A 16,170-nucleotide genomic window follows, 5' to 3' on the forward strand; every position below is an offset into this window, starting at 1 on the left:
AGGCTGCAGTGCGTTTGAAATGAACGGAATTAATATTGAACAACACAATACAATTGGTGTCGCCATCTAGTATAAGTACCGTCACGTATTGCATACATCAAGGAGCGTCTTTCAACGACAACATAAAAACGTCAAGTTTATCGGGTGAAAAATGATTTGCCGCGAGTACTAGATGCAATGCGGAGCACTGTTTTCAAATTAAATCTACTAGACTTTTACTTTTATTCACGCTCTTTTATCCCGCCACGAGAATGTCTTGGCTCAGCCGATTTCACGGAAAGAACAACCACGAATTGGTTCAATATCTGAAAGGCAAGTTGAACGAAATATTATTCTGAATATTTACCTACATAGGTTATACACCACATTTTCAAATTTCGCGTCTATTAAAGAGTATCATGATGTACGAATTGGTATGGATTATCGCCTGCTTTGGCCTTAGCAAATATATAATTTTACCAACGCGCAATTATTAACAACGACCCGTCCAATCATCTAAACTCACTACATATTTGTAAGATGAAGATCTGTTTCTGAACAAAAAATTAATGTGAAATTTTTAGACTCGAAGATAATAAAAGCCGAACGAGTCGTCAAGGCTATGCAGTCTGTTGATAGAGGAAATTACACAAGCATTGGACAAGCCTACATTGACGCACCCCAAGGGATCGGCTATGGAGTGACAATCAGCGCACCCCACATGGTACATTATAAGAACAGAATGTTTTCCACCTCCGTCAAGCCATTTCTCTGCTTTATCGTGATTAAAACTTGACCAAGGTCAAGTGTATTATCAAATTCGATTTAATAACTGTCTTTATACTGTTCCAGAGCATTTGTAAATTGATCTACGTTGCTTCTAGATCGCAGCAGTAAATTCACCAAAATGATCAAACAACTTAGACTCACTCACTGAACAGAAAGCTTGCATAACAATTTTATTTTCTTCTTTCCTGGCTAGCTGTTTCCTTTGATTCATCGTCTAGTTTACTTTGAAATTTTACTTTCAGCATGGCTACGCACTGCAACTCCTTGAAGATAAACTCCAAGAGGGTGGAAAGGCACTGGACGTTGGCTCAGGCTCAGGGTACCTAACCGCATGCTTTGCTATGATGCTGGGTCCTGAAGGAGTCGCGATTGGTATAGAGCACATACCAGAATTGAAGGAGGCAGCTGTGAAAAATATCACAAGAGATAATCCTGAGCTACTAAGCAGCGGGCGGGTTAAACTAGTGGGTAATTAATCAAAAGATTCGTAATGACCCTGAAAAATTAAGACGTCAACATTATGACTCGTTTCATTGATTGTTCGACATTAAGATTTTCACATTTACTCTAAGTGGAAATGTTAACATTATTTTCAGTCGGTGATGGCAGGCTAGGCTGGCCCGAGGGTGGACCCTATGATGCAATACATGTTGGCGCAGCTGCAAAGGAAACGCCTCAAGCTGTTAGTATACGTACCGGTATCCCTATTGCACAGATATTCCTTTTCTAACCAATCGACGTCTATTTTAATACGGACATTTCTTTCTTTCCCATAGTTGATAGATCAGTTGGCTCCTGGAGGTCGCCTCCTTGTGCCAGTGGGTGCAGAAAACTCAGATCAGACTCTGGTTCAATTTGACAAGTCGGATGATGGTAAAATACGACGTAAATCGTTAATGGGGGTCGTCTACGTTCCATTGACGGACAAAGAACGGCAAAAACGGTCATGGAAGTGATGTTATGTTCAATGAATCCGTGGTTGAATTAGTTTTTTTTTTTTTTTATTCTAATTTCAATCGATCAATCGTGAATTATACTATTAAATCGGATTTATTTATTTTTTCGCGAAATTTGTGTACTATAATTTATCTTTACCCATGATATTTGAACTGTGTCGCCGAGAGCTGAAATTATCAATTAAATTTAAATTGCCTCTGTCTATGAAAATCTCGTACATATTCATCTTCGAGGGTGAGCTGCAGCTTTACCTTTTCAAATCACCCTACACAGTATTTATCAATCAATCAAATGTAGTAAATACATAGTGTACAATTTTCTATGCACCTCATGGGTCGAATAAAGTATAATCTTACGTTAAATATCAACTATTATTGGAAAAATTATATTTACCCAATCACGGATTATAATTCTTTTATTAATAACATACATAAAAATTTATCTGTCCTTATTTCTCTAGTGCTAAATTACTATAATTTCTTTTTCTTTTATCTACAATCATAAATAAGATCACTAAAAGTTTGTCTAACTGTACTGCATCGATCGAACGTAGAATCGGATCTAAAATATTACTATTTTACGATTTGACGTCCCTCAAATGATGCAACGTTACATTATTTTACACAAGTTTATGAATTTATTCATACGATATACATTTACTAATTGTTGACGGGTACACATCAAATATCGAGCTGTTGCGTTAACTTGAGTAGATTCTCGTTAAAACATTGTTCCACTGTGGAAATGTGCATTTTCAGGAGTTCTGTGATACGCAAATTTAGGTAAAATATTACGAATTTTGTAAGGTAGAATACAAAACAAAAAAAATAAAAACAAACAGAAACTCACTTGTACACTCAACACAATTTAAAAAGCATAATTTACTTTCATTTCGTTATGGTTGAAAAAAATCCGAAAATCACTGTTTAAAATTACAAATTTCATATACCTTATTACGTACAATCAGTACTCAGCTGAGTAAAAAATATTGAGATACCGAATGTATTTTGAACAACAGTGAAACCCGTAAACTCCTATTTATCTCGTCATTTTTACAAATCGTGTAAATACATACACATAATCACGTAAAGATGATATTTGATTTGGTCGGTCATAAGCTTAGTACCCTATTTGTGCCGGCTTTGAACTAGATACGCGATAGAAAAAACACATATTACATACATAATCACCAAGTGACTAAATGAGTCAGCAAGAAATTACAATCATACAGTAAACTGGCTGTAAAAAATGCGTTTTTCATATACCTAATTATGGAATGATGCCGCAGAGGTAGAAAACAGACTCAATACCTTTTTTGTAATAGATACGTATAACTATATGCCACACTCATTTTTTACGCATTTCTACTTTATTCTATCATAGCAATACTAATATTGGTATGGCAGTCTGTCTTAGGATGAAATTTTTTTCTCACATTTCCTTTTTTTGTTCTTACGTACAGTAAAGGAACTCAAATACTTCAAATAATCATCACGAAAAACGATAATCATATCCAAAGTTCAGTTGATCATCAGGTCTTGGCAGTCTATTAAATACAGCAGTGTTCTTAAAAAAATTAATCACAGTAACTTCACCATCCCCAGGCTAACAACTGAACCTATTGTTAACCCTGCGCCCAAAAAGGCACCCATCATTGCAGAGGCAACTTCTTTTTCCTCGGGTTCGACGACGCTGTGACAAACCGAAAACAAAATATAAGATAACAAAGTTTGTGTTTTTGAACATCGCATTTCAACAGTAAATGAATTCCCCTGTACTTACAGCGGCGTTAATATCAGAACAATGTTGCAAAGGTAACCGTTGGTGAAGGCAAAGCACATGGTTATCAGGATGTAATCGATGTCGTCAGTTATGTAAACGGGAAGATGATGTCTGGGATGTGCATTGCACACCATAATCGCTGGTACGAAAAGAGCTCGTATGATGCTCAGGAAAATCACTACCCATGGCTTGTTCTTTGGCTAGGCGAAAATAAAAAACAACACAAATTACTTGAAGTGTTTCCAGTAGATACACAACAAGAAAAAAACAGTATAACTTTTGTTATGAGGCGATTAAAGAGGCATAGAAGCCGAATCGAGATTTATAATTTGAAAAATATATAATATGCATCAAACGTGAAATTTTATATCCTTACTATACGTAGACAATATCACATTTACCCATTCTAAAATTCCTGCCAATATTCTCCCTGCGTAGTCGCCTATACTGAATAAAAGGTAGGCAACTACTGGGATGAAGTATATATCTGAAACGAAACAAGATATATAGTATTGCAGTATTAAAAATGATACCGAGGTGAACCAGACGCAAGGAAATGATTGGAAGAGTGATTTACCATTCCATGCATGACCTTGTCCTTTATTTTGACTGTCTACGAGTACAGTAACTGCAGGATAAACAGATATGGTAACTAAGAATGTAATCGCTTCGCTTAGACCGTAATGCCAGATCTTTTTGAAAATCTTGAAGTAAGATATCGCTCCCTCGTCATAACCGACATCCTGGGAATTTCCACCAGCAATATGGTTATCTCTGTCAGATGCGATTAACGACTCTGAAGGTTCTTTAAGCATGTGGTACTTGAAAAACACCTGTGAAAATATGTCAATGAATCACATATCGCTAATGGAATATGAGTCGATAAAAATTTGCCAACAAGTATTCACTGCATGATGATTCATGAGGTGTGCAATATAACTTCAGAATGCAGAAGGGCTTGCTGCATTAATTATAGGTATATCCTTATGAGTGATATAGACATCTACAGCAGGTGAAAATATATCAACTGATCTTTTAGAGAAAAAATATATGGATATTATCTGCTCGTCACAGTTCTGACGGCTGCAGAATACTAGAGTTGAACTGATTGCATAACATCTGGTACGAGGATTTACATGCGTACTACATCAATCAAAGAGGAAGAGTATATATAAAATACACGGATAATCAAAAACCGCTTATCGTATTATAACTCTGAAACAGCTGCTAATCGTCGGTATTATTTCGTATAAAATGATTCCAACACGCGAAATACCACTTGCATGAATAATACAATTTTACAATTGACGCAATTGTATTATTGAAAGATTTCGCGAATAACATATTCAATAAGGTGATACAAAATGTTTTCCATCCTCTAGACGTTATCTGAATCTATTTTATACGTTGTTTAATTCCTGTTTTGCAAATTGAATCCGTACTTCGCCAGTTTGAATAATTAATCAAACGAATGATAATGAAATTTTTTCTTACTGCTTTCTCAAGGATCATGTAAGCAACTAAGGAGAGAAACAGCATCGTATCTCCTATGATGAAGTACACCAGACCCGAGAGAACGGGACTGGCGCCTATCCAGAGGGAACCGATTTCGGCGAGAGCTGTGAAAATTCCGCCTAAAGCTTGGCCACCCATCATCGCCGTTATGTAGCCAGACGAAAATCGCCCTGCTATCCCCATTAAACTTCCTCCGAAAATAGCGCAGGAAGCTGAAAATTGAACGATACATTCTTCTACAATAATTTATGTGATTGTGAACTAATCCTTATTATCTAAAAATGAATCATACTTGATTATGAGCCGCTTTATTTCCTTGGCAAAATTTTTCTAAAGATAAACGTAAATTGCACGACATTAGAATCTTCAAATTTGCAAAAATTTTGTTTGATTATCACAATCATACGTACCATTGATAGCTGCAACGGTTGTTAACGTGATTATGAAGAATAAATTCTGCCCTGTAATTAAAACGATTTAACATTATTAAACACGATAAATTGAGAATACTAAATAACGTAAGTATTTCACTACAATTCAGATGCAAAGAATATTTATTTCGGAAAAATGCGCCAATCTTTTCGAACTCGAAACATAAACACGTGAAACACTCTGTTATTGTTACACTTAGATGACTAATTGTCACGCGATTACAATAACTATAATATAATAAACAGCACTCACATTCATCTGTGTTGACCTTAATAAGTGCAGTTGTTATGAGAAACAACAGGAACACTATGAACTGAGAACCGACCATCCGCATCCTCAGAGACATTCTGCGAATAAAATATTTCAGGATTAATAAATTTAATGTTTTTTCCGTGGATTAGGAGGTTTTATTCCCTCGTTTCGTGCAAAGTATTTTTTCTTCTCGCTTCAAGAGGCGACCAATATCCGTATTATTTCAATCTTTCTCTAACACGTGAACTTCTCATTTACTTTTTGCTTATGAACGTGTTGACCACCAGGAAAAGCGTATTTGGTATCGCGCTAGCCACGCTGAGATAGGATGTGAAACTCGCCTGGAGGTCATTTCTCTTCTCTAAATTTTCGGTGTGAGTGTAATTATGCCTCCCGGTATTGTTTACATGGATTTCTCTGAACTTGTACATCCAGTACTGAAATATAAACAAAAACGCTTTTGATTAATTAAATTAGGATATGGCCTCCTTGTTTATACCCATCAATTGTATCCTGATACGTCTAACGCCTTCGAAAATTGATACTGAGATCCCACAGTGACAAGTCCAGATAAGAACATTCATCGTCTTGACCATGGCTTTGTACGATAATGTCTGCAGCGTACGCAATTGATGTATAAGCTTAATCATCGCGGGACCAAGTTGCAATGATAAACAGTAGCTGATTGAATTGCGACTGGTAGGTCATAATTCAATAAACTTTGCTATTTCAAACTTATTTTACCTTATAGAAAAGGGTAGAAAAATAAAGTATAGATACGTTCGTATGTCGTGTATGTGTCATCAAAATTAAATTACTCACATCATTGGCAGTGACGAAAAAACTCCACGGTATCAGTGTGTTCATTCCGAGGAAGTAAAAAATTATATACGCCAACTTGTATCTGTAAAATAAGAAGCAATAACGCGGATAAATTACGCGTACTTTGGTTTATTGGATTATGCGCAATCGCATAACTAGGTCATTACAACCCATTCTGTTATTACTTGTAATTTCTTCAGTGATATCATCTCGCGACTAGAGAAAGATCAATATGAATTCTTAACGTATACATAAATACGTTATAGAAAATTTCGTGATATAATTTGAAAGTGAAATTTTTCAACTGCTGTCACTGCAGGTTTCAAATATCTACCGATTGGCTGTAGCCGTATGACGTCACTCGCTGTAGTGATGCCATCTTTATAGCCTTCGAATGAAATTATAATAACGACGATTCATAAGCATGCAATTGCGAAAATAGCGCCAGAATTCAAGCTTGCAAAAGCTGTCATATTTTTCCCAGAATACGTTTCGAATTTGCAGTAATCTTTTGAAAAATCAACGAAACTTAATAATGTTTAATTTTCCGAAATTGAATTGAAATTTGCCAACGTCTAGAAATGCTTTTTTAAAATCAGAAATAAACCCGCGCCTGTGAATCAGATTCAACTGAAAAATTTGGTATAAGGGGACAGTTGTCCGTACAACGAATTAATTAACACGGGGAAACATGATATAACTCTAAAGTCAGTGTCAGTTAATATTTCCACACAATGATCCGTTGTATCAGAGCCGAGCTGAATTCTAAGATTATACGCGAAGCTGCTGTGATACTTAATAAAAGTATGAATATCAGAGCTGTGCAATGAGATTGTTTTGAATATGCATTGAACCATTGAATTTTTGCACCGAAATTTAAAATGACAGTTGTGATATTTCAGCCCACCACATCGCAATACATATGTAATAACATTCGATACAATTCACAGAAGCCTTTGCGAATTCAGAACATAACAATAAAAAGGAGTTGTAAGGAAACGATATGCAGAATGCAATGTGAAATTTTTGTTTCTTCAGCGAGCTGAAGCAAGTCCAGCACTCGTATGACGTGATAATTTCGGCGGAAATTATCTTTGCCGTTTCTTTTTTTTTTTTGTCTATGTACGCTCCACTGAAGATGTCAAACTTTTATCATTCGGTGTTGTGGTTTCGGAAATTACACGCGAATACAATCAAATAATCAGAAAATCATCTTCCAATGTTATTTCAATGTGTTTATCGGTTTAAGTCCGATAAACTAGCCTAGAAGCCATATGAGTTCTGAATTAGTGCAGTAAACAGACGAAAAATGATATTTTTGTATACGCAAATACAGCAGCAAGTCCTTAGTTAAGGTCATTAAATAAACCCCTATATATTATATGAAAGCTAGTATATCCATACAGCTATTATCAGGGCCTTGAATACAGAGCGTAAAAGTAAAATCTGCAAATTTTCGGGGAAAATTTCCCTCGTTGGTACGATACAAGCTCATATAATCAAGTAAGTGTGATTACTTGTCCAAAGGTTCATGTGGCTTCAAAAGCGGTTTTTCATCCCTTATGACGACACTAGGGTCGTCAACTTCGGTCAGATCATCTTCGAATTCGCTATCGCTAACTCCCGCCAGCAAGGGACGCCTGTTGATTGAATATGACATCGCGTGCTTGCGACGGTATAATCTGAAAGAAACAAGCATTTCGGCCATACACCACAAGTATACCGTAATATAATTAGCTGTGGGTAATCACGATAACGAGCGGATAAATAAACGGACCGAACGTGAACTCGTTCCTAATAACAATCGTAGGTGATGGGAGAAAATCGGTGGTCTATAGATGCGTCAGAAGATATGAGGCTGAAGTTAGTAACGTTAGCGTAACGAAACGTTGGGGGAGAGAGAAAATTACTATTTTGCAATTTTATAGTGACTTTGAAGTGGCCAAGCTTTGAAAATATGAATAATCGCTTTACGCTACTATAATTTACTGCATTTCAGATTCCTACGGAACGAGAATCAGTATAATAACGTTACTAACTTAAGTTACTTAAGCCACATATCGGAAAAGCCGCGGTTTGAAGTCAATTGAGAAACAAATTATGCAAGTACAACAAGCGGTAATTACCGTTTGTCTAGCAAGTAAGAAAAAAAGGTAACGAGACCTTGAATAATTGGTTAGGACAAAAGGAAGGCGACAATGAAAGGAAAAAACTATAAAACCTATAACACAATGCGAGAATAACAAATCAACGCCGCAGAGGTGCATCAGCTCCAAAGCAAATTCCTCGCTCCCGCGTGAATAAATTGAAACGAAAATTGTCAGTTACAGGAATGAATTTGAAAAAAATAATCAAAGGAGATGGGGATTTACCTGAGATAATATTCCTTAACCGGAGAACCAATTAAAACTTACGTAATTTCAAGTAGCGATATGTAGTTTCTTTGTTTTTTAAACACAAGTATAAAAAAAAGGAAAAAAAAGAATTAAATAAATAAACGATGCTCGGACAAAACTAAGACCCGTGAAAAATTTCCCCAATCGTCAAATGCTTGTTACCGTTCCAATTCTACATTAATGTTTCACTTGTACACACGCGCCTGCCCCTATCCACGTCATGAAATGACAGCGTCAGCCGTCAGACTACCTTCGAATTCGACCATGCCTGCTGTCTTTTGTACTTATGTACACTCTACAGTTGTCAGACCGAGCGAGACTTGTCACTGCAATAACAAACGACGAATGACTACCGAGCCACCGTAGATTGCTCGTGGACGAGTGAAAGGGCGTTGAATTGATATTGAGCGATAAGAAGACCTCGGAGATTAAGTGGAAATCCGTCAGCTGGCTAGCAGACGAACTTTACCAGCCTCCGCTTTATTGTTACTGCTCTCGCTATCCCGTTGAACCCGAATTTCCGTACTTTGTGCTCGAAGAAAGATTATTTACTGTATCTAGTGGCGTAGCTCGACGTTTTACAGCTCTGCGCAAGATGGCGTAGCCTCAGCGCTTTCCCGTCAAATGTTCAAAACTAAGAGCGACGCCACTGCGCAAAGAATATTAACGTTACAGTAATTGTCCATATGTTTTGGACTTCCCGCTCACGAAGCATTGTGTTCGTCAAATGAGAACTGATTGATTAACCTTTGAATAATATCACTGTAAACGAGAGAATTTCCGCACCTGAAATGCAGTTTTTTGCACCTTGTATCATTGAGTACGCGTCCTATTTTTGTAGCGTATGATAATGCACTTTCTTGCTGTAGCGAGGTTTAGATACGGTAGGTACTGTTTTTCTTTCTGGTTTGCATCCGTGCTGTTGCGTCATGTCGTTGCACGTTTTTGTCACAGATAGCACTACTTCGTAACGTGGAATATGAGATTACGAATAAGAACGGACGCGAATTAATTCTCTTCAATCCTCAGGGAAGAGAAAAAGAAATGGCGACCCCTTCATCGATATGCTGAAATAAATCGACTAATTAAAAATTTGAAGATGAATCGAGATGAATCAATATCACGATTTTTGCGAATAATCAGCCGCGTTGACTGAAGATATATCGCCTTCTGCATTCTTTCTTGCACCCGCAACCCAATCTTGCAACTGGTCGGTATGTAGAGGCAACAGGAATCGATGTTACCACCACTAACCGCGTGTTCCCAAACAATGCGATGTCGAATATTATTATGGATATGGAATGACGAACGGGAACAGACTGAAATAACCTCGTAAGAACGCCGTATACTTTTTGACCAAGCAAATTCATTTGACAATGAGTCAAATTCAGAAATGTTAATGCAACTCCATCATATAGACAAAAATAATGTCATCTGAATATACGCGCAATAAACATACACCTGACCCACTGTAAATATGGTTAAAAATCGTTTCTTCATGCAAACGATAGGAGAAATAGTCCCCAGAAGATTGAAAATGAAAGTGTACGATCTTGGGATCGAATAAAGCTATCAGACGAAGCTGAATATTTAAACGAATGAGATCAAAATTAACACCATTTAGTTAGTTGAAATTTTAGTAAAACGTACTGCACGTGCAAAATACTTGTCTCCTTCGGAGGATATGTTCATATTGAATAGAGGAAGAGTGCTCCCGTGACAGAATGGCGAAAATCGAACTGTATCGGGCTATTCTTTAGTTTTAAAATTTTAAATTGCATGAGTTTAAGTAGAGGTTTGAGTAATACACGGAGTGCACGTTTCTGATGTTTCTCAGATTTTGTGCATAGTTCTGAGAGCAAAAACATGTTTCCAACAATCAGTGGCAATAGCTAGCGTTGATAATTTTTCTCAAAGTTGAGCAAAGAATCGTTGAACGCAAAAGACTCTAAGTTTCCGAAAGATTTTGCAGCCGGCTTCTACTTTTTTTGATACATGTATCAAATTCCAAAGCCACATGCCTGTACTTTCTTTAAGGTATTTTTGGTCACATTTCCAATAAGTTGTATGTATTACTGAAAGACAGCGTTAACAGCTTATCAAAATATGAAATAAATCCGCAAGACTTTTATCCTTCATTCTGGTTAATTTGTAACGAACCGCATGATAGATTCGTTTTCATCATTCATTTTCATATGTATTCAAGAACTTGCAAACTAATTTTTCTTAATTACACCCAATTGCCGTGTCCAAATTTTTGGAAAACTCTTAAAATAGGCCTTCGACATATATTCAACGTACTTCTAGCAAAGAAAAAGATTTTTCAGAAATTTTCGGTTAGTTTCAGCACTTGAGACATTGAATTTTTTGAATTCATAATTTCAAAAATTCTCACTAAGCAAAAAAAAACTTCTCCACAGGAAAATTCCTGAAACAATTAGAATTGAAAATGAATAAGTTCAAAATTTTCTCAAAATATTTGCAGCTAAAAGTTGATTACGTAAAAAATTATGAAAAAATAAATTGAGCATCTTAGAGATGCGTCTGATATTTTCAGGTAAATATAAACGATACAGATTCATGTATTTGATTGACATTTATTTTTTCGTCGCATAATTTCGGCATACATAATATTTCTTGTACGGGATTTTCTCAACTTTACAGTTTCTCGATGAAAACGGTACGTTTTGCACGCGATAGTTGTTGGTTATGATGAACTTCTCTTACCGACATAGTCAGCTTAGTATTAATATAATTATTTTATAAAAGTTATAATTAGTATCCCGACAGAAGGCAACGAAACAACGACAAGAACAGAAATTAGCTAGCTGTGTAATACATAAAATGTATTGTACGTAGTACGTAGACATGTCGCTGTCAACTCTTAATAACGCCGAAGTGGCTATGACGCGATAAGAAAATTGTGTAATATTCTAAACTACAGAAAGAAACTACTGTATTGTGGTATATTACTACATATATTACAAGCTTAAAGATAAAATCAAGAACAAGCTACTGCTGTCGGACTAGCTGTCGGTTTCCAGAGTAGCTGCAGGTGGGGGAAGACCCGATAAAATGCAGATGAAGAAAAACAAAAGAATGGTGATCATCAGTTAACTTATTAGGCGTAACAATTGCCAAATGGCCAACTCTAAATAGGCGACCGTTGTTATAATTACGCAGTGTTGAATAGATCGATTCATCAAAGTAATAAAAAGCGAAAATTTTCCGAATAATGAACAAACCGGAATTGTACGTAAAAGCTAATAACCCACAGCGGAACGATGCTGATGATATTTCTGATGAGTTCGAGGAGGTTATTAGAAAAATGTCCGGACGTTGCCTGGACATTGGATCTGGACCTGGAGACGTGGTGATGGATTTCATATTGCCAAAGCTGAACCCGAATGCTACCATTGTCTGTGAGTTTGTTGCCGCCTGTATAAATTGTGCGAGAACAGTTGCAGGGGGATTAAAGTTAACGTAAAAATGCGACACAGGTTCAGACATTTCCGAGGCCGTGGTGAAGTTTGGAAAGGATACGTACAGGGGAAACAGTCGGGTGAATTTCGTCAAACTGGACATCCAGACTCCGAATTTATCGAGGAATCTAGTCGGACAATTTGATCATGTCACTTCGTTCTACTGTTTACATTGGTGCCAGGATATGCGGTAAGAGCTTCTCCTCTTTTGAAATCAATCAGAATTTGTTCAATCGATTATACCACGTATCTTATTTTATTTTGTACAAGATACTCCTGGCTGGTGAAAAATTCTCAGTCACATACATCTGTTTACAGGCAAGTGTTTGACAACATTTATAACTTACTTCAACCCGGTGGAACTTCGCTTTTAGTATTTGCGGCTAATCACCCTAGCCTGGATGCTTACAAGGTCTTGGCAGCCACGACTTGTTACAAGCCCTACATGACGGTATAAATGCGCAAACTAAGTATATTTTCAACTAAAAGCTAATTTCATTTCATTTTCACTGAGTTTTCGAAATTTTGAACAGGACGCAGACCGTTACATCCCGTTTTATCAGCACACTGACCAGCAACGCAAAACTCTGAAGACCTTACTAAAAGAAGTTGGATTTGAAGTTTGCCATTGCAGCCGCAGAGAGAAAAGTTACGTTTTCGATAAACTGGAGGAATTAAGCCGTGAGATATCTTCTTCCTTTTTATAGCACGCAATTATGCATAAATTATCTGCGACAATATTACGTGAAATTGCGTAAATAGTAGGGGAATTTAGTAAGCAGAGTTTACTGTTCCAGAATACATGCTCGCTGTGGATTCGTTCATAGACAGAATGCCGATGGATCTAAGAGATGAGTACAAAAAAGATTTGGTCAAAGAAGTTGCGAGACAACAATTTATATTCAACCAGAATCCAAGTAACGAAGATATCTACAGTGTATTGTCTATATATTATTTGTTCGTAGTTCACATAAGAAAGCCTTTGTAAGAACGATATTATCACTAGAGATTATAATGAAACCAGAATCAATTATCAGATACAAATTGTAAAAGAATACAAATTGTAAAATATAATCGCACATACCTATAACTACGAAATAATAATGTTTCGATCCCAACGAAATATCAATTTACTCAGTTTTGAACTCTGATCATCTCCTAATGAATACGACAAGGAATGTTTCCTTGAATTTAATAAATCAGTATTCTCAATGCAGCGAATAAAGATCGTGTTCGCGCCTAGTGAGCTAGGCTGAAACAGTACGAGGGCTGCTCCCTGAACCAAAGCCAATAGCATATTTTTCGACTGGCTCCAGTCAAGCACCTTCCACAAGATTATGCAGCTTAATCGAAGGGCTGTTTCCCATACTGTTAAGACCGTTTCTTATACCATTCCTATATTAGACTAGGAGAGCTGTCTTAGACTTATGACAAATTAAGTTAGGAACTAAGGTATTAATTCTTGTAGTATTCACCCTGTAAAAAATCAGATCTTGTCTCACCTTTGTGAGTCCTTTATCAATAAATTCACAACCATCGGCTGGTTTGCTCGGATTTTTATCTCTACATCGTGAGGGTTTTTACGTCCAATTACTATATTATTATTCGAACGTCGACTACTCATTCCCTTCCGAATTCCCCCTTTTCGTGGTGTAAATCAAAACAGATTAACTAAATGGTCTGCTGGAGAAGGAGTCATTGCTTGAGACAAAGGAGAAAGGAGGACGAAATCACATCAAATTATCAAAAACAAAAGCGGGGCCACTGCCCAAAGAATATTACCTGCACAGTATTTATCCCTACGTGTTTTGAATTTTCGTTTCTGAATTAGCGTGTGCATCGAATCAGAGCTGAATCATTGACCTTTGAATAATCGTACTTTAAACGAAATTATTTTTCTGCACTTACAGTTCATTCTTTTGCATCCTGCATGGCGTTATAATGAAATTTAGATAATGTGTATAGGTACTGGTGTTTGTTCAAGTTTGCGTCTACTACGCTACTGCGTTATTTCTGTGTCGTTTTTACTTTTTTCTTTATTGATTATGTATATTCAGAAGAATGGTTTAATGTTAAATGCGTGCTTCTTTCACAGAATGGACAGTGAGTTACTGGCTTACAAGTGGTTGTCTGTATCGTGTGATCAGTAACTTGGATAACGACACAATTTCGTTGTAGGTACGTTTTTGTCACAGATAGCACCAATTCTTCTCGTATAACGCGAGATTTTGAATTCGAAACTGTGCAAATTAATGCCCTTCGATCCTCAGGGAAGAAAAGAAGAAATAATTTCCCTTAAACGATATGCTGAAACGAAGCAACCAATTCCAAATTTGAAATATTTTAGATTGAGATGAATCAAACTTCATCAAGATCTCAAGCCATTTTTCAAAGATTTCGAAATTAAACAAATCGAGGCGAATCAATGTCATAACTGCTGTAGATAATCAGCAGTAATTAAGCAAAGGTAATAAACAATTTAGTATCTCGACAGAAGGCAGCGAAACAACTACAAAAACGGAAAGTAACCGATTATATAATACATAAAATGTATTTACACAGCAGGTACGATACATCAGTTTTTCAAGAATGAATACACGACAATATTGATGATAAATATATGTGACAGCATATTATATTACTTCAAACACGTCGGTGTACGTCGCTGTCAACTGTTGATAACACCCAAATGACCCTGAAGCGATAACAAAATTGTGCAATTTTCCAATCGATAAAGAACTACAGGTATACAGGACAGTGATTCCTAGATGGCTAATTTTGCGGCCGAGTCCATCACGTTCGCAATGTCGAATCAGCCCGCAGCAATCCATTTGAATTTTAAATTACATATTGGGTTCCGCTACGTTTACGAAGATATAGCCTATAATTTGCGGCTATAACGGAAGCGGAGCTTTAACGAAGGCGAAGGTGGATTAATTGATTAAAAAAAATTTTAAAGCATTATATTTTCTTAAAAAATAAACTACAAGTCAACAGCAATGTCTTCTTCAATTATATCTAATTTACTAATTACCACACCAGGTAAACAAAATCATTAACTTAGTTCAACAAATATCAAATTACATCCATTAATTATTGATTTAACAAGACATCAAATTTACAAAATTAAAGCAGATCCACTGACAAGTTGTTCACTTGGTACCGAACCAGGAGGAAGCGCCAGATAAGCACAATCTTGTGTTCACTTTCCGCCACAGTGGAGGATCCTCGGTCAGTTGGATAAATATAAATTTACTAATTATTTCCATATCGTAATCCGCGTTCTTCATCGCTGTTGTCTGTTGGTATGTTTGCCAGATTAGAGCGAATACCCGGCAGAAGTACAATTTGAAAGCTATAGTGCTTGATTCGTTTTCGATTATACCTCGATCTACTCTAGATTTCTGTATGTGTCGCATGTTACAAAACTTCCGTTACACCTCCGCGTGAAAAGTTGCGGAGGCGAATGGGATGCAGATCCAGAGGTTCAATTTCACGCGGAAGTTCCGCACCAGAGGCGAAGCTCCGTTACAATCCTGGTTCAGAAGTTCAGGAGGTAAATTTCAGCATTGTCGGAAATTCGTGACAAGTATTAAAAAGTTTTGATGAACGAATACGTAGCTTGTAACAAGCAGCTCTTATTTACTGCTTCCAGCTGTAAGGGGTTGAATACAGTTACCAAAAACTGCCAAGTCGCACAAATTCAAATCAACGTATCAGAGGGATAATAGACATACATACTATCTCAAAATGCAACCGTGAAA

The 16,170-nt window shown here is 36.7% G+C and overlaps 3 protein-coding genes across 8 annotated transcripts; 2 read left to right on the forward strand and 1 right to left on the reverse strand.

Annotated features, from left to right (window-relative positions):
* The first annotated feature begins 58 nt into the window (after positions 1 to 58).
* Positions 59 to 5,083, forward strand: LOC107222128 (protein-L-isoaspartate(D-aspartate) O-methyltransferase). Of its 2 annotated transcripts, none has more exons than XM_046735437.1 (5): positions 59 to 312; positions 564 to 703; positions 1,011 to 1,236; positions 1,365 to 1,466; positions 5,014 to 5,083. In XM_046735437.1, exons 1-5 carry the CDS (start codon positions 252 to 254, stop codon positions 5,058 to 5,060), a joined length of 576 nt encoding a protein of 191 aa, XP_046591393.1. In that variant the 5' UTR covers positions 59 to 251; the 3' UTR covers positions 5,061 to 5,083. The 2 variants fall into 2 exon arrangements, with proteins under 2 accessions (XP_046591393.1, XP_015516845.1); XM_015661359.2 differs by lacking the exon at positions 5,014 to 5,083 and adding an exon at positions 1,545 to 2,877 and having other exon boundaries at positions 62 to 312; positions 1,365 to 1,450.
* Positions 3,277 to 9,860, reverse strand: LOC107222144 (equilibrative nucleoside transporter 1). 5 transcript variants are annotated; one of them, XM_015661381.2, is made up of 11 exons: positions 9,711 to 9,860; positions 8,046 to 8,210; positions 6,529 to 6,610; positions 5,965 to 6,143; positions 5,707 to 5,801; positions 5,433 to 5,483; positions 5,002 to 5,234; positions 4,085 to 4,340; positions 3,909 to 3,994; positions 3,508 to 3,707; positions 3,277 to 3,417 (listed from the first exon to the last, which is right to left on the reverse strand). In XM_015661381.2, exons 2-11 carry the CDS (start codon positions 8,186 to 8,188, stop codon positions 3,306 to 3,308), a joined length of 1,437 nt encoding a protein of 478 aa, XP_015516867.1. In that variant the 5' UTR covers positions 8,189 to 8,210; positions 9,711 to 9,860; the 3' UTR covers positions 3,277 to 3,305. The 5 variants fall into 5 exon arrangements, with proteins under 5 accessions (XP_015516867.1, XP_046591386.1, XP_015516866.1 ...); XM_046735430.1 differs by lacking the exon at positions 9,711 to 9,860 and adding an exon at positions 9,175 to 9,506; XM_015661380.2 differs by lacking the exon at positions 9,711 to 9,860 and adding an exon at positions 8,943 to 9,506.
* Positions 9,861 to 11,761: 1,901 nt separating this feature from the next.
* On the forward strand, positions 11,762 to 13,749 carry LOC107222130 (juvenile hormone acid O-methyltransferase). The gene is made up of 5 exons (XM_015661361.2): positions 11,762 to 12,346; positions 12,425 to 12,596; positions 12,725 to 12,857; positions 12,940 to 13,087; positions 13,204 to 13,749. The coding sequence occupies exons 1-5, from the start codon at positions 12,160 to 12,162 to the stop codon at positions 13,392 to 13,394; spliced, it is 831 nt and encodes a 276-aa protein (XP_015516847.2). The 5' UTR covers positions 11,762 to 12,159; the 3' UTR covers positions 13,395 to 13,749.
* The last annotated feature ends 2,421 nt before the right edge of the window (positions 13,750 to 16,170 follow it).

This window comes from Neodiprion lecontei, chromosome 3, assembly GCF_021901455.1.
Source record: "Neodiprion lecontei isolate iyNeoLeco1 chromosome 3, iyNeoLeco1.1, whole genome shotgun sequence".
In the NCBI taxonomy this organism is placed as follows: Eukaryota; Metazoa; Arthropoda; class Insecta; order Hymenoptera; family Diprionidae; genus Neodiprion; species Neodiprion lecontei.